General features: G+C 35.4%; 1 protein-coding gene across 4 annotated transcripts in view; it reads left to right on the forward strand.

Annotated features, from left to right (window-relative positions):
• Positions 1 to 18833, forward strand: part of LOC143240497 (N-acetylglucosamine-6-sulfatase-like) — a 55699-nt gene that overhangs the window by 12285 nt on the left and 24581 nt on the right. For all 4 annotated transcript variants that reach the window (XM_076483011.1, XM_076483012.1, XM_076483010.1 and 1 more), the window contains exons 6-8: positions 8677 to 8775; positions 11885 to 12055; positions 17643 to 17725. In XM_076483011.1, the coding sequence (XP_076339126.1) occupies positions 8677 to 8775; positions 11885 to 12055; positions 17643 to 17725 (353 nt within the window). The remainder of the gene's footprint in view (positions 1 to 8676; positions 8776 to 11884; positions 12056 to 17642; positions 17726 to 18833) is intronic.

Consider the following 18833-nt stretch of genomic DNA (forward strand, 5'->3'; position numbering starts at 1 on the left):
TGGCATGGTCGATATAAGCATTTGCAGAAGGCTGGCTGGAATGTTATTCCAAGTGGTGAAGATGGCTTCATGAAGATCATGCTGGATGGTCCAAAAGAATCACGTTATTCATCATGAAAAATCCTTTGTTCTGCAGGCATTGTGGATTGCAGCATTGTCCTGCTGAAAGATCCAGTCATTTACATGCAAACGAGGGCCTTCGGTCAATAAGTATGCTCTCTCCAATATGCCAATGTAGCTAGCTGCTGTTTGATGCCCCTGTATAACCTGATGCTCCATTGTTCCATGGAGGGAAAAAGCACCTCAGATCATGGTGGAAACTCCTTCACTGTGTCATGTAGAAAATGTCTCTGGTGGGATATCATTATCGTGCCAATAATGTTGGAAGCCATCTGGACCATCCAGGTTAAATTTTTTCTTATCAGAGAACAAAACCTTTGTCCATTTTTCTACGTTCCATGTTTGGTGCTTTTCAACGAAGTTTAACTGAGCTGTTTCATGGTATGGAAGGAGGCATGGCCTTTGAAGACATTTACAGTTTTTAAAGCCTTTCTCTCATAGATGCTGAATTATTATTGTTGAGCTGAATTCTGCATCTGTAAGGGCCTTAATCTGGTTTGACAATTGGCTGGTGTCTTGCTGGACAACCCGTCGAATCATCCCGCTCAACACTGGCGAAATTTTCTTGGGCCGACCACTTGAAATTCGTGTTCCGTATCCCTCAGGATCTTTTAAGAAATTTGCAACAGCAGTTTTACTACACCCAATCTCACCAGCGATGGCACATTGAGAGAGGCCTTGTGTTTGCAGTTCGACAATTCTGCTACGTTCAAACTCTGTCAGCTTTTTAACCTTTGCCATGTTTTTACCAAATGTAACACAGGAGATGTCAGTGGGAAATGTTGACAATGCTAATGCTTGAACGAACACAAATGACTAAATTTCATTTCATGTTTACCGATTAACGCTTCGTTTCAGTGTGGTCTTAAACTTTTGACCAGCTAGTATTTAGGCTAATTTAACAAATAACAATTTTTTGTTTTCCCCATTTTCCTTTGTTGCATGATAGTTCTTCTCCTAATTTAGTTTTCACACCTTCTCAGTATACTGGGATTCATGCTGAGCATCTTGCTTCCCAATTGGTTGAGGGTGCCAGCATGCCTTACACTTCTACAGGCTAAGGATCAGTTTGCTTTCGCATACCATCAAGCGGATTGTCCACTTTTAGACTCTCAGCAGTTGGGGCCTGTTTTCCCAGTTTTGGGGGCACTCCCTGATTTTCCAGTGCTAAATTTTTACATCTTCATCTTACCTTTCTTCATTTTTACTCTGTTCATTTACCATATGTCTCTTTTCCAAGGTGAGGTGACCTCCCAGGGAAGGTTCTGTTTTTTCAGTTTACCTCCTCTGGGATCTAAACAACTACCCACATGTTTGCCGTGTGTGGTGGCCTGCGATTGGAAGAAGAGGATCCTGGTGGTTGAGGGGTCCAACTCCAACACACCACTTTGGCCTTGAATTCCTGTAGATGGGCAGCCGTGGGGTAGCCCACTTTGGGTCAGTCAGCTGGTCCACTTGGGCTAGGGTCAACCAAGTACCAGTGTTGGATGTTCTCAACAGGTGTTGTGGACATTGTATCTGATGCTGGTGTTTGGCTACAGTGCTCACAAAACCCTGGTGTTTCTGCAGTGTCCTTGTTTGCATTCTAGTGCATCCCCTCATAGGGCTCTCTGGTGGGTGGGGTCAGTGGGCATCAAAATACTCTTTTTTTTTTATTATGGATCCTCCAAATAAAAACTTAACTAAAATAGCGAAAAAACAGTCCATAGGTAAACGACCACATCTTGAAGATTCTGAGCAGCAATTTTCAACATTTGTAACCCCTGTACCTCATTTTCTCATATTACATACTCTTTCAAACAAACCTTTAGGGCAAATGTCTTCCTTTTTCAGTTAGAAGGGACTAGAGGGATTTGATGGCTCTCCAAAGTCAGTCAAAAAGCTTTGCTTTGGTGACATATTGGTGGAAACATTCACATCTAAACACATTGAACTCCCCTTACATTCAAAGGCAATTGGGGATATACCCATAGAGGTTACGTCCCATGTTACATTGAATTTGTCACGAGGAGTTATCGAGGCAGGTTATCTTAATTGCAGGGTACAGCTATACATTCCAAACCCTCTCCGTTGTTTCCAGTGTCAGTGGTTTGGTCACTCAAAGATGTCATGTTATGGTTCCTTGTCATGGGCTCATTGCAGTGGCAAGGACCGTGATGCCTAAGAATGTGAAATGGACCCTCATTGCATCAATTGCAATGGCTCTCACCTGTCCAACTTTCGTTCTTGCCCTAAATGGTTGGAAGAAAAAGAGGTGCAGCATTTCAAAACGATTCATAACATTACTTATCCTGAGGCTCATAAGTTGCTGCCCTCCACTTCATCTTGGACGTATGCTGCTGCTCTTCATTCCACTACTACAGTGGGAGTGCAGACAGATCTATATGTGCTTCCAAAAGAATTGTTCTCAAAATCAATGAAATGTATTTTGACCTCCATGGTAAAAAAAGATGATAAATCAACTTCAACGCCCATCTCTGTTCCTTACATATATTTCAACAAATCCTGAGATCCACCCCTTTAGTTTCAAGTACATGTTTCCTTGGATACATCTTCTTCTTCCATCCCAAGATGCAAAACAGTCATTTGCTCATGTCTTCTGTCGCTGGAATCCTCTTCCAACAGCAAAGACCTGCCCAATTGACCCAGGGTAGGATCCATGGAGGTCAACAGACCTCCCTTGAATAAAGACAATAAAGAAAAAAGACATCATAAACAGAAGGGTTCCCCACCCAATCTGCCTACACATAAATAAAAATAGCCACCTTGATGCAATGGAACTGTCAAGGTTTACATTCTAATCTGGATTACATCAAAGCACTGATTGCTTCCTACTATCCTGTATGTCTTTCCTTACAGGAAACATTTCTGAAATCTGCAGATACAGTCACCTTCTGGCAGTTTTCTTTGTACAGAAATGACAGGCTGTATGATGAATGAATGCATGGAGAGGTGGCATTGTTGGTTGATCAGCATGTGCCAATTCTATCTTTGCCACTCGGCACACCTTTGGAGGCTGTAGCCATCCATGTTTCCTTGGGTCATACCCTATCACTGTTTGTTCTCTCTGCTTGTCGCCTGGAGAGACATATGAGCAATCAGACCTTGATGCTCTCATTGAACAGTTGCTGTCTCCCTTTTTAATCCTGATGGGATTCTGATGGACAGTACTTTACTGCTATTGATCTCTCAATTTGCTCCCCTTCACTGTTCTCCTATTTTTCATGGAGGGTTGACAATAATCCATGAGGCAATGATCATGTTCCTATAATTTTGAGAGAGACTGGCCATGCTCAATGCCACCCGACCCACATGCCCTGGTGGAACCTGGATCAAGCCAACTGGCCCTCTTTCACTGCTCTCGCAGAACTTGATCCTGCCATTGTCTGTAAGCCATCAATAGACGACTGTGTGGCAGGAGTAACTGTTACTAAATGTATTCCTAAAACCTGGGGTGGAATCCTGCCTGCCACATGGTAAGGAAGGCTCAAAAACGAGTCTGGGGTATCTTTCGTAGGTATTCCTCTATCACACCACATCACTTTCCAGCAGGCCCTTGCACATGCTCGATGGATAAGACGTCAAAGCCAGAAGGACTCTTGGATTAAGTTTACAGCCAGTGTATCTTCTACCACCAGTTCCAAAGTCATATGGGACAAGATTCCAAATGTCAATGGGAAATATAATTCTGCCCCCCTCTCAATCTTGCTTTCTAATGGTCAGGAAATAGCTAATACCCAGAGCTTCGCTGATACTCTAGGTGAAAGCTTTTGCCAGGTATCTAGCACTTCTGCTTCTTCCTCTACCTTTTTTAGCCATCAATACTCAGGCAGAGTGATCACCTCTTTCCTTTCGAGTTGATTGTCTCTATGACTGTAATTGTTCCTTTACACTGGTGGAACTCAAACTGGCTCTTCATCGGTCTTGCAGTACATTGGTTGGACCTAGATAATGTACACTGTAAAATGCTGCACCATCTATCTCCTGTTTCTCTTGCTATTTTTCTGATTGTTTCTAACCAAATCTAGCAGGAGAATGTTTTTCCTGATGCCTGGCACCAGGCTATTGTCCTATCTTTCTCTAAGCCTTGGAAGGATCCCAAGATTCCTTCAAACTACCATTTAGTTGCTTTGACGAGCTGTCTCTGTAAGACCTTAGAGAGGATGATTAATGCTCATCTTGTTTGGTTCCACGAATCAAACAATTTTTTGCTCACCCAGTGTGGGTTCTGATGACAAGAGCTCCACCATGGACCACCTGATATGACTTCAAACATCAATCAGAGAAGCCTTTCTCAAACAACATCTTATATCAATATTCTTTGACATTGAGAAGGCTTATGATATAACATGGAGGTATGGCATTTTACGAGACCTTCACATGTATGATTTACATGGCCATTTGCCCATTTTTATTAAAACATTTTTAAAGGACAGGTGATTCCATGTGGGTTCGACACTTTCCGATTCTTTTCTACAGGAACTTGGAGTTCCTCAGGCCTGTGTTTTGAGTGTCACACTTTTCAGTATAAAGATTAATGCCATCACTGAACAACTCCCTCTTACTGTTGCAAATGGGCTCTATGTTGATGCCTTTCACACTTTATAAGTCGTCAAACGTGAGGTGTATTGAGCAGCAGCTACAGGCTGCCATCAATCATTTACTGAAGTGGACCACAGCAAATGGCTTTAACTTCTCTCTCCCTCCAAAACTGTTTGCATACACTTTTTTTGCCAATGAGGTATTCACCACGATCCTTAAAGATGCTGGACCCCATTCATCATTAAGGTCTTTGGCTCTGCACTGGGGCTTACTCCAGTTCAGAGCTTATACACAGAGTCTCACGAACCTTCTTTTCGCCTCTGCCATTTATAACTCTCTTTACTTCGTTCCTTACCAAAGCATTCCACCTGGGGTTATGTTTTTCAGAAGAGATGATCTGCCATTGCTCCTTTTGGCCTTCGTATCCAGGCGCAGTTGGAGAAATTTAGTCTGTCCTTGGATAACATTGCTGTACCCACTGGTCACAGTCCCCAAATGTGATCTATCTTTAAGTCATCTGAGAAAAGCAGACACTCCCAATTTGAAATACTCTCTGCTATTTGCTGAACATCTTTCGAACCATCCTTCCATTCCTATTTGTACAAATGGTTCAAAATCAGGTGACTGTTTAGCCTCTGCCATGGTTTATTGTGGTTCGGTGGTTGTGCACAGAATTCTCTCTACAGCTTCTGTGTTCACTGCTGAACTGTACACCATTTCTTTTGTTCTGGATGACATCGAACTAAGCAGTACTTAAATTGTATTATTTATACTGACTTGCTTAGTTCTCTACTGGCCCTGGAATTGCTTCATGTTAGTTCATACCCTGTTCTTGCTGAAATTCAAAACTGACTGGCCCATTTTTCTTTAATATCTACTTCTATCCAGTTTTTCTGGATACCAGGCCATGTTGGTATTCGCAGGAATGAGCTCACCGACACCACAGCTAAATCTGTCTGCTCTAGCACCATTATTGCTGTTTCTGTTCCATACATGGACTATGGTCATGTATTCAAGGCTTGGCTCTGTGCCAGTTGACTTGGAGTGAGAAACATGAAAATAAGCTTTTCCAAATAAAACCCTCTATTGGACTTTGGCTGTCTTGCTTCCATAAGGATTGGAAAGAGAAAGTTGTTCTAACTAGACTATGCATTGGTCACGGTTTTTTAACTCAATATTTTTTTATCTGGGATTGATGCATGAATGTGTTGTCTGTTTAACACTCAGGTCACAATAAGCCACATTTTACTCTCTCGCTGTCATTATGACTCTGAATGAGGGTGTTATTTTCACCATATTCTGTCCCAAGGTTTGTCCATAACATTAGACAGTGCTATGGGTGATGGTGACACTGTTCGTCTTGGAAATGTTTTTTAATTTTTTAAAGGGCATCAATTTTTTAATGCTATTTAAGTTTTTTAATTTATGCATTAGACCTTATTTAATATGATTCCCTTTTAGGAATCAAAGTACATTAGTTCGATTTGAAATTAGAAAGTGATCGTAACATCCAATAACTTGAAACCAGGCCTGGAAAGGCCAACTTCAGGTGACTAACACTGGTGTTTGAACTATCCCTTAGTCATCCTGGAGAGTTATAATTAAAATTTTGCTACAAGTTTTTTAAAACTTGTATTACTTTATTTTTGAAAATGGCCATAACATCAAATAACTCGAAACTAAGACTGGAGAGACCAACTTCAGATGACTCACTGGGATGAACTGGGATGTTAATGTGGACCTCTGTTGCCTCAATTTGAACCATTTTCCATGTGTACCTTGTTTCCCCTTTCTCTAAAGATTTGTTTCATTTTCTGTTACTCTGAGGATGTTCGTAGTCTCATTTACTTCCATCAATAATTCACATACTCTTTATCATAGTTATTTTCTCCTTTACCCAAATCATTGTTTACCTCCATGAAACCTATTGCAACTATGGAGGGTAACTCTTTGTTTTAGCTGATTTTCCTTCTTCTCATTTCTCATCTTTATCCTCAGCCTGATCTGGATAGACATCTGTGTCCTATACATACTCTTCAGTGTTATATTGCCTGCACAGCTTCTATCCATGGTTCTTATTCCTACCTCTTTATCCCTTTGCAAACATCCTCTGTTTGTGATCTTCCTCTTTTCACCCTCATCATTTGGCCTGGACAAGCTTCTTCAATCAGGCATATGGACTACTATTTATACATTTGTCTTTCATCATTGATACTGGATCACAGTTTTTCCTCTTCTGTCTGTTGTCTTCTGCCTGTATCCATTCTTCAGACGTGCATGCAACTTTGACTGATTAAATTATTTTTATTCTTCTTTAATTTTTTTCAGGGGCCTTACTTCCCTTTTCATAATAATTATTCATCTTTGGATTCTTTCATGGGGTGATGATGGAATTGTTTCATAAATATGCTCGTCCCAGACAGTACCACCCATGGACTATATGGGTAAACAAGAATGCAATAGCTGCCTATCCCTGCTATGTATTGTATTGAATGAATTGGTATGGTATGCTTTTAAAAATAGCTCATTGAATTGCCTCAGGTGTTGAGGTTCTTATGGCCTCTTTACTGTGTTTCACCCCTCTTTTCTTCTAATGGAGTTTAAAAGTCCTTACTACTTTTCAGTTCCGAGCATCTTCCTGAATGGTTTAATTGAATAAAAAATTAATAAAGAAATACCATTCAATGCAGGGTAGGGTGGTGGTCTCTGCTGGTGTAAATTATTTGATATCCTCCACTATAGAGCAAAAGAAAACCAGAAGAATGAGACATCATATTGCAGCCTGCTGAATTTGAGGTGAAGATGGTATGATCCTTTTTTCTACCCTCACATGGATCTTGGTTCCTGGTGGCTGGGTTTTGGATTGAAATTGACTTACCTATCGTATGATCATGCTATCCCAACATGAATGGTGGTTTCTAGTGGCTTTTGAGTACAGCTGACTTGCCATGTAAGGCTCATCTCATCTTAGCCATTCTACATTTAGAGGAACATCCTTTTACTCTTACCCACATTGATGTACTTTGTGGGATTGAGATTCTAATATTACGTGGCTTGGACCCCTACCCAACTAGTGTTTTCTCTCTTTTGAATGTGCTCCTTCCAGTTTCTACCCATGTCTTCAACATCTGTGAGGATCCACTCTTTTAGGGTGTCTTTTTTGTGATTTTGCATGATTTGTTTTTCTTTCCCTTGCATAATTTCCTACACCTATTCAATGTGGGATTCTAGCTGGTTATGTGAGGAGAGGTTAGGTAGTGTATCAGAAGTTATAATTTTCTTGTACTGAAAGTTTATTTACAGTAGGAACTTACCTTTTTTCACACTTCCTAACCTTCCTCCCCACTTGGAAATCAATACTTCCACATTCTGCCAAAACTCGGTATAATTGATTAAAGGGAGTCTCATGCATAAGGATTATGTCACACTTCTATTGGTGGAGCAATGTCACATGATGAATTGCTTGCAAGATGTAGTTGAACCACATTATTCTTGTGGCATGCAAAAAACATTTGCATATAAAGGGCACCACTGAAAGAAAATAGCTATTTACATGAATTTGTTTCATCTTCATGTGGACACAATTTATGAGATGCGATGTATCTTTAATTTTTAATCATAATATAAACTATCATAAAAATTGTTTGCAGTGTAAAGGAAGAAAAAACTTTATATTTTTCATATTTATTTCTATTCATATTATGGCAGTGAATACTTTTTTTGTTCTTAAATTTATATCCTTTAGTTTGAAGAAGTACAGAAAGTACTTTTAAATATATCATAATATAAACTGACAACTCATGCAATATTTTTATTAAGTTTTATAACTCATATTTCAGAAGATAGAAATAAAGTATATGTATTCACATGCTTGTGTAATAACTGTTATTTTAATATATTTCCATTTTAGTTTCTAAAAAGAGAACATTTTTGTGTTATATGTACATTGTTTAGTAACATTTATTATGTATTTAATTTCTAAAAAAGAAGTTTAACGTGCTTGTTGAATAACAGGTGCAGAACTCTCGTTATTATAATTACAGTCTGTCGGTCAATGGAAAAAAAGTAAAACATGGAAGCAATCCTCGGAAAGACTATTTAACTAATCTTATTGTAAGTAATATATATCACATATTTATTGTATTATCTTTTATTTATTAAAATTTTAAAATTTATTTTTGTTCTGACTGTGTTGACATAATTATATGACGTACAAGCAAATTTAAACTAACCATAACATTAGTTAATAAATTGCAACAAGCTTGCAGTTTTAGGAGAATAATAACAACCAGTCTTTCCTTATGAAAGGCTGGCTTTCTGTTGACAACTATAAAGCTCTCACAAATCTTAATTTCTACCCATTGCCAGGTGGCCTTATATTAAAATCTCATTCATCATAATTACCACACGTATTCTTAAATCTTTGTTGTTGTTTTTTTCTGTATTCTTATTTCTAATTAGGTTTTATATTTATTAGCAAACCATGGGTATTTTATTTGATTCCCTGGTGCACCAGCTATAAGTTTGTGGAATTACAAATCCAATTCTGTGGTTCAGTTTTCAGCAGTAAACAGGATACATCCATCTTACTGTGCAGGTTTATGTTAAAAAACGAATTTACAATGCCTTAGATTTCATAAAAAAACAAATGTTTTGCTCAATTTTTTATTGATAAGTACAGGAGACAAGCTGTAATAACTTTTTAAAGAACACTGAACAACTGTTTTTATGATTATGAGAAATCTTCTGAACCTTGTTTTGAAACAGTATAGAAATTTTAAAACTAAAATTTCAAATTTAACATAATCTTACAAAGAAACCCAAGAAAAAGTTTTAAAATTAAGAATATTAAAAAGTGTAATCTTTCTGAAACTTTAATTTCTCAACTGAATAATTCTCTGACTGTTTTGTACAATTTAGTTTTATTGTTGTAATTTATTTACTTTAAAAATTTAATTGATATCAATTATAACAATATATTATCCCAATGCAGAACAACTTAACAAGTTGAATCAATCTAATTATTTTGAACATAGTCAGCCTTTTTAAACAAGTTTGATGCTGTTATTTTTAATTAGTTTCTGACAATTGAAATACTTTAAAAAAAAGCTACTTAACAGTTATAATACAACAGAATGAAATAAAATTTCAAACTTTTTCAACTGTAATTAATAATTCAAGTTGTAACTATAAATTTATTTTATATAAAGAACATATTATTATAAGAACAAGTTAACCAAATGTTTTTTCCTGCATTCATCTTAATTTATCCATTTCATATGAACTTTTGTCTGTTATCATCTAGCCCAATCTATGAGTTCTCTTATTAAATAAACACTGTTGGACAGTGACATTTTGGGAGTCAAAAGATAGAATTATAATTCTGTTTTTACTCATCTCTGATGTGGAGCTATAATGAACAGATTAAGAAGAATGTGAGAAAAAATCTGCAGTTAACGTGTTTTTATAACAAATCACTTGTAGTTTTACAATATTTCACTATTTTAAACTTTAACTTTTAAAGATACATGTTAGATGTTTTGTCATCTGTTCATAAGTAATTTGTATTGAATCAAGTTATAGGAATTATATATTGAAATTGTGATTTGTTAATTGAAGAACACCATGGAATTATCAATCTTAGTAGAAAATGCCAGTTTAGTTATAACAGAGCTAGGTGAAATAGAGTTGTCAACTTCAACACAACTGATTACATTTATAAAATAATATTAAATTATGGTGGTTAAATTTGTAAGTTAAATAATGAATTAATATTCAGTCCTTACAGTTAAATATCAAAAAATAACTGACAGAAAGCGTTCCTTCAATGAATTAAACCAGTTGAATATCATCTTGCACTTACATGTGGCATGCCTAAGGTGCATAAGTGAGATTCTCATGTAAAATCACCATCAAATTAATGTTTTTTTTCATACCTATAGTTTGTTAGGTGTTTTGATTAGTTTTCTTTTTCAGAAAGAAATCTTTAATAAATTCACCATTAAAAAATGTTGAAATTTTTTACCACAAAATTTCAAACTAATATTTATACATCAAACTTTAATGTTGTTAATTTTATATTTATTCTATTTGAAAAGATCATTGATTTGTACGTCACTTTAGTTTTATGTCTTCTGAAATTCTGAAAGATCTACCTAACGTGGTTTATAAATTGTTTTTTTTAAAGGAAAATATTTAGTATTAAACAGATGGGGATAGTGGCCTTAATCTGTCAGGCTTATTTGTTTGTGAGTCTTTAAGAGAAATAGTATGTTAAAAAAATCATTAAACCTCATTTTTTGTAAGCTATACTTTGATTTTTCATACACAGAAATAAATAAGAGAACTCCTTAAGTTTTTGAATAATAAATGTCAAAACATTGAATTTACAAAAAAATATCAACATGATGCAGAAATTGCCTTTTTTGATGTTTTTAACAGTGGGGCTTTTGTAGTATTGTTATAAAGATGAAGGCCAAATTTTACATTTAGTCAAACAAGAGTAACCTAAGATTTTTTAGTGAATGCTGTTAAATAGGTGCCTTTCCTTTAATGTTTCATTTCAGAATTAGAGACAGCTAGTGCAGATAACCATTCAGTAACTATAGGTAAATATCTGAAAACAGACTGCTGTTTAGGAAGATGTTATCTACAGTTACTTATTCAGTGTGTTTATGGACCTGTATTTGGCTAACTTTTTCTATTTTAAAATGTAATTCTTTAGAGTAAGAACTTGTTTAGATTTACAAGTTTAGATTTCCTTACTGTGCATGTGAGTATGCTGACTACATCACTAGTTGGTTATACACTAAAATAAGAGACATATTAATAAAACCAGGAAATTTAACTAACATATAATAGATTCATGAGAGCCTCATAACAACTAATCTGAAGCCTGTCTTAACTTAAAAACTTGACTTTTTCATGCCTCTTTTTTTTTTCAGTTTTGAAAAGAAAGAGGTGTTCATTAAAAAACTAATTTGTGTGTTAACCTCATGAATTAATGGAGCAAAAATAACTTTTATTTATCAGTGAGCTTAACATTTAAGATTATCAATTTTCTAAATGATTATTTCATTTATAATTCACTTCTGCACCTTCTATTTTCATGTAAAATTGCTACGATTAATTCACTAGAAGTATTATTTCTGTTTAATTTGATAAATCAAAATTAACTTCAGTAATATGTGACATGCTTCTAAGTCAGTTTTTTGTATTGTAGCGTAGAAAAGCAGCAAAATCTTTATTGGAACATTCTCAGAAAAGCCCTTTTTTCATGATGCTGTCTCCTCCAGCTCCTCATGCTCCTTTCACTCCTGTTCCATGGTATTCCAAAAATTTTTCAACAAAGCTAGCTCCACGAACACCAAACTTTGGTGTTTATAGCGGAAAGGTTAGTGCCAGCATACTGAAGTATGTAAATGTGATCGAGAATTATACTTTTTAAACTTCTATTTGAAACCGCTTATTTGCAATTAATTGTTAAATTTATCATCATAGTATATTATGTATTACTGAAAAATGAGAAGGTGGAACTAGGTTGAATCGATAAGGTACAGTTTAAATTTTGTTTCTTTTTCTCTTTAATAAATATAGCATTTTGTCCTTCTATTAACTTTCTCTCCTTTATCATTATAACCTTAGATATAAGTTTATGGCATTTAAACTATGACTGATTACAAAGCAGTTACTTTTCTCAGTGAATTTTAGTTTAAGTATCCTAGTCTTTTACTATCCATTATTCCAGATAATGAGGACTAAAAGTACAAACTTGATAATGTTGTCAAGGAACATTTACAAACATTTTTCACAAATGACAAAAACTCTTGTTTCTTGTTAACCCTTTCCAGTTCCATAAGAGAATATTGTCATTTCTGCATATGTTTTCCTAACCATTCATATATCAAATTTCACAATATCTGATGCTCAAACACCACAAATATAAAGCACAATAAACATTTGAACATTTTGTAATCTAGTTATAATAATGCCATTATGAAATATGTAACTATTTGGAGTCTAAATTTTGTACATACTTAACAACAGTACAGTTAAGAAATCTAATGTATCCTGTGCTAGTCCAGTTTGTTGAAAGAAATTTTTGAAATGAAACATATTTCTTTAACAAATATAAATAGATAGTTCTTAGTTTTGTATTTCATATTATAAAAGTTACTCCTTCTTTTATAAATTATGTGTTGGTGATTCAAAAATGACAATATTCTCTTATGGAACTGGAAAGGGTTAACAAGTAAACAAGAGACTTCTGGCTTTTGTCATATTAACATGATATCCAGGACAATTAGAAAATGTTTGTAAATGTTCCTTGACAACATTATTAACTATTAACTGTTTTACTTTATTTTGAGACTTATGGTTATATAGTGTAAGTGTTAAATTTATTTTCAGAAGTGATAGTGTATTGCAGATTCATTTGTATAACTTTGTAGGAATCACATGTTGTGTAGCTCAATTGTTGTTGGTTATTGCTTGTTGTATTTTGTCGTGTTACTGGAACCTTCTAAGTTTTCTCATTTTCATTGACTGTTGTTGCACAATGAAATCTTGTAGCATATGGAACAGTCTATGCCACTGTGAGGCCATATATATGCATTTAAAATGTAATGCGAGTTAGATAGATAGATCTAGAATGTATGAATGTGAAATTATTTATAAAGAGTAAATTATGGGAACTGCTAAGGTGAAGTTATAACAGATTGTATTGTAATAACAGAGTAGTGAAAAATAATTCAACTTGACAGTTATATTCTAAAGAAAGTGAAACAGCCTGTTTGGACTTTGATGAAAAACAGTTATTTAAAGCTCTGGATACAATTGTGATAAATAACAAAGTGACAAACATTTGTATATACATTTGATTTTGCTTAATATATTACTTTAAAACAAGTGGACTGTGTGATGTTTCGTTCTTGTTGAAATTTATCACCAACAAGTCACAGACACCTACTTTTCAAAGTGGTTTATCTCTTATTACACTACAACTATTATTCAACTGCTAAGGTTTCTTTTCCTTTGTGCATTTTAGCATTGGTCTAATTTTTTCATGCTTGTTCCAGTCTCATGACACTTTTCATCTACATCATTGTGCCCTCTATCTTGGTACTGTGTATAAATACATCCTTTAGATAATGTTGCTACTTTTTTTAATAAAAAATAATAATAATTTTCATTTGGCATGAGCTCCCAGATCAATATATCAAGTATGATTTTAGAAGTTTAATGTTGCCAATGCATATCTACACATTCCCACAGTGGAGTCATCCTGCTACTATCTGCATTTTTTACATAAAGATCTGATGCTAAAGTTCAGGGATCTGCCCTTCAGACTGACATTGTTTCTATAGGAGTTTTGTTGAATCATAAGAACCTTTTCTTGTCATCTCCATCTCCTTGGCCTGTAAACACACCATTCAATGGATGTCTGGCTACTTCTGATATACTCTTGTCAGTTGGTGAAATGTCACACCTAGATGCTTTTCAAAGCAACCAAGTTGGGATTTTCTATCAAATCCAAGACATCTTTACTCACTCCAACACAATACTTTGTCCATCTGAGTGTCTTTTTTTCATCATATATCTCAGTCAGGCTCATTTGATACCCATCTGGCTTCATGTTAATGAACAGGCAATCAGACTTTTACTCATGCATCCTTCTCTCATATGGATCATCACTCAATTATTTGGGATGAGTCCACATTAAATCTCTTCAATGGTCTCTAAGTTCATGATCAACTAGATTTTCCAATTTTCCACTTTATGAATTATCATCTTTCATCATGAGTGGTGGTTTAACTAGAATAATACTGCAGTCAATATTCTTCTGCTGCCACGTTGTCCAGAGATCCATATTTTCACAGAGCCTCACTTCACAAATGGGGTGAATATCTCAACTGGTAGAAATTCTGGGTCTTGTGGACAGATGATGAGGCTTTCCTCCACATCAATATATTTGAACTTCTTGTTCAAAGGGCAGTGTCTCAAGATCTAGAATTATTAGGTGAGGAGCAAAGTCGATATGCTTCTTTCCAAAAATTCTACAGTGGTATCTTACATTGCTCATCAAGGGAGCATTTGATCTATATATCTTAGATCTTTTATATTTAGCACACTCACATTAATCATCCTACTAGCTTTTCACATTCTGGGATGATGAACTTGGTGGAAGAAAAATTGTCCCAACTCTACTGGATTCTTCCAACAGAATGGGTTCTTCATTGAGATTTTTTCTGTTAAATTTTGCTCTTAGTTTGGGATACCATTTGCCACTCCTTGGACCACTCAACTACTGGCATTTTGGCCTCCAGTATCTCATCCTAGGGCATTGGCAATAGATGCATTCAATCAGGACTGGGCTGAATTGCACCTATATGCCTACTTACTTATTTTTTCATTACCCAGAGTCCTAGCACTAATTTTTTTCAGCCCTGACCATATTCTGTTAGTAGCATTGAATTGGTTTCATTTTCTGCCTACCTTTTCCATTTCCTCTTTGACCATCTCTGGTAAAGCAATTACGATCCAACATTTTTGCACACACCCATTCTGTAGCTCAAGCTTCATGCATAGAGGTTAAGCAGTCCTTTGCGTAACTTTGGGGTTTAACTTCTAAGGTGCTATGTACCTATCTCAATCTTTGTATTGCCCCACAATGGACATTTATGAATGGAAGTGATACACGTATTGGCAATAGCTTGGTTTTTGACTTGGCTTTTTGGCAAGGGTTTGCATCTTCCATAACTGCCCTACATAAGGTAGTTTTATCAGCCACCTTTAGATAACTACTTTCTGGTGTCCAAATTGCTTTGCGTCCTTCATCCAAAACAACCATTTTCAGGGTCCCTTACTTTTTTTCACAGGATCCCACTCTGTGACAAGTGTTACCCAGTTATTTGTGATTTTATCCAACCAAATCTGCACTAGCAACCACTAACACAATATACTTTATGTTTTGTTGGTTTGTAGTTAAGTACAAATTTACACCAATGACTATCTGGATTCCACCCACCATGGGTATCAAAACCTAATTTTTAACATTATAAGTCTACAGATTTTGTAGGCTGCAGCAGGCTATGTAGAAAAGAGGTGTTCCATAAGACCACCTACAGGAAGACTGATTAGTATTAGGATATTATGCTGGATCATTACTCGTGGGCTGTTATGAGTAATGGTCAGTTCATTGTTTTTCAGTCACTGGGGCGATGAAAAGAGGTTATTCCCCAAAAAAATGTTCTAATGATTTTCCTCCACTCTTGGAGAAGGGAATGAATTTGTTGGTCCTCCTTTCTGGGACCCTGGATATTTTCGTCTGTACAAGACCCTATTTATAATACTGGTTCAGATTTGGTGCTCAGCTATACAGTTTGGTTGAGCATGGCTATTCTTTTTTACCAGTATTGGTTCTTTACATTATTCATGGAAGAAAATCAATTGTCCTCTCATAAATCCTGGGCCCTTGGTTTGGACCATTTGTTCTACTTCATCCTCATAATTTTAAGGGCAAATGGAATTTACCTCACCCAGATGGTTGGAGAGTGAGAACGAGTGTTCATAATTCCAGACTAGATAAGTTTTGCTTCCTAAGTATGAGTATAGCATTCATGGTCTCAACATTCTGAGTTTGGGATGTTGCCTTTTGGACTTCTTCAAGTTAAGGTGAGGGTTTGTCATTTCTTGTTGTGATTTTGTGGCTTATAATGCATCACTCTGTAACTACAGGTTGGGATTCACTCACAGATATATCTGTTGCAGTCCAAATGCCCTTACCATCAACATGATATTTAGGATCCATAGTACTATAATTTTAACCCTGAGCAGTGAAACTTTGGCTAACTGGTTAGGGCCTGGCCAGTGCTAATGAGGGTTCTCATCAAATTCCACCCAAAGTGAGACTTACTGTTACATAATTCCTATAAAGCATTGTCTTGATATGAAATATGTTGTCATATGTAGTTCCTGCACTGCATATTTTATTTAGAAATTACATTGTGAAATAAAACAGAAAATGGTTATCTTGATGTGAAAATTGTTGTCATATGTGGTTCTTGTATTATGTTGTCTTGATATGAATGGGACTTATCATTGTACCTAATTCCTATATTGCATTGTTTTGATATGAAATATATTGTGATATGTAGCTCCTGTACTGTATTTTTGTGATATGAAACTGATTTCTACATGTAGTTCCTGTATTGTCTTCATGTGAAATATGCTTGCATATTTCGTTCGTGTATTGTGTTGTCTGGATATGAAACTTTTTTTTTGTGTAGTTCCCATATTACTTTGTCTTGATATCAAATATGTTTTATATGTAGTTACTACATTGTTTCATTTTAATGTAGAATTTATTTATATAGGGTGTTTCTGTATGTTGTTTTGATGTGAAACATGTTCATGTAATATGATCCTGTATTATGCTGTTTATATATATGGTTCTTATATTTTGTTGTTTTGCCATGAAACTTTATCATATATGTAGTTTTGTTATTGTGTTCTCTTCATATGAAATTTTTTTGTACATGTAGTTACTTTATTCTTGAAATAATAGAATAATTCAATAATCAACAGCTTGTGTTCATACCAAAGAAAAGGTGTGCTAATTCATTAAAACAGCAAACTTTTAAGATCCTTAGTAAAAGACTTGCTTAATGGGTAATCATTCAAGTTTGTTTGTTTTTTTTCAAACATATTATTACCTTGAACAGCAGCACATAAAATGATAAACCAAAATATCACTTTTACAGTCAGAATATTTCTCTGTAAATAGAAACACCATTTAATTGGGCCAGTAATTAAGAAGTTATTTGTGGTTGGGTAATTAAAGTTTTAGGTGTTTGGATTATTCCAAAGATAATACACTTTGTGGAACTTTCATTGTGTTTGTGGTTTGTCAAAAGATGACTTGTCATTGCTCTTATAATTTAAGCAGAAGAAAAAAGTCTGTATAGTCATTTTTTTTTCAGGGAAAACATTGGTTGCTTCAACAGCCACCTCATCCATTATCAGAGAAGGTTATTGAAAATATTGATGAGACGTTTAGAAATCGGTAGAGTATAATTTTTCTTGTTCTTTTTAAAGACTTATAAGCAGGATTCACACGCATCCGTCATACCCACGAGAAGTTAGTAAATTTATTTTAAGTCATAAAAATCATTAAAAACCAGGAAATTACTTTTTATTAAAAAGAAATGTGTAAAAATCAAAGATAATATCAATTCATGAAATATTATTCTTTACAAGTAAATTTTTATTCTTGAAGAAATATAAGTAATTTCTGTAATTTTTATGTTACAGTCAAAATAATGAATTTTGTAAACTTGTTAGTGCATTCAGAACTATGGAATATTTGAGAGTGCATACAGCAAAAAAATGCTATTTTGTAATTAGTTGAAGCCAGCTATGGCCAGGTGGTTATGGGGCTCAACTTGTAATCTGAAGGTCATGGGTTTGAATCCCCATTGCACCAAACACGCTCACCTTCCAGTCGTGGGTGCATTATAATGTGATGGTCAGTTCCACTATTCATCAGTGAAAGAGTAGCTCAAGAATTGGCAGTGAGTGGTGATGACTAGCTGCCTTTTCTCTAGTCTTATACTGTTAAATTAGGGTTGACTAGCTCAGATACAGTTACAACAAAAAGTGTTTGTACCCCTGTGTCGTGAGTAGTTTGTTTCCTCATAACTTAAAAATTATCATGATTAGGATAATGAAAGTATAGTCTATTGTAAATCTTATACTAACACACATCTACATAATTTTTATAAACAAATAACCAAACATAGAGGGGCAGAAAATGTTCTTGTGTCTACTTTAATGGTCAGTTGTGTAGCTTTTTAGGTGAATTACTTGGTGCAATCTTTCCTCATAGCCCTCCATGATCATTTGACAGTACTCGTCTGGTATTTTCTTCCATTCCTCTTTACAGAAGGCCTCCAACTCTTGCAATTTTTTTGGATGACACTAATGAACCGTGGTCTTCAACTCATGCCAAACGTTTTCAATTGGGTTGAGATCGGGTGACTGCGATGGCCACTCCATAATGCTTATGTGGTTTTCTGCAACCAGGATTGCACATATTTTGATGTGTGCTTAGGGCCATTGCCGTGCTGGAAGATCCAACGATGCCCAAGTCGCAAGTTCTGAGCATCATTCTT

The sequence above is a fragment of the Tachypleus tridentatus genome, chromosome 13, assembly GCF_004210375.1.
Source record: "Tachypleus tridentatus isolate NWPU-2018 chromosome 13, ASM421037v1, whole genome shotgun sequence".
In the NCBI taxonomy this organism is placed as follows: Eukaryota; Metazoa; Arthropoda; class Merostomata; order Xiphosura; family Limulidae; genus Tachypleus; species Tachypleus tridentatus.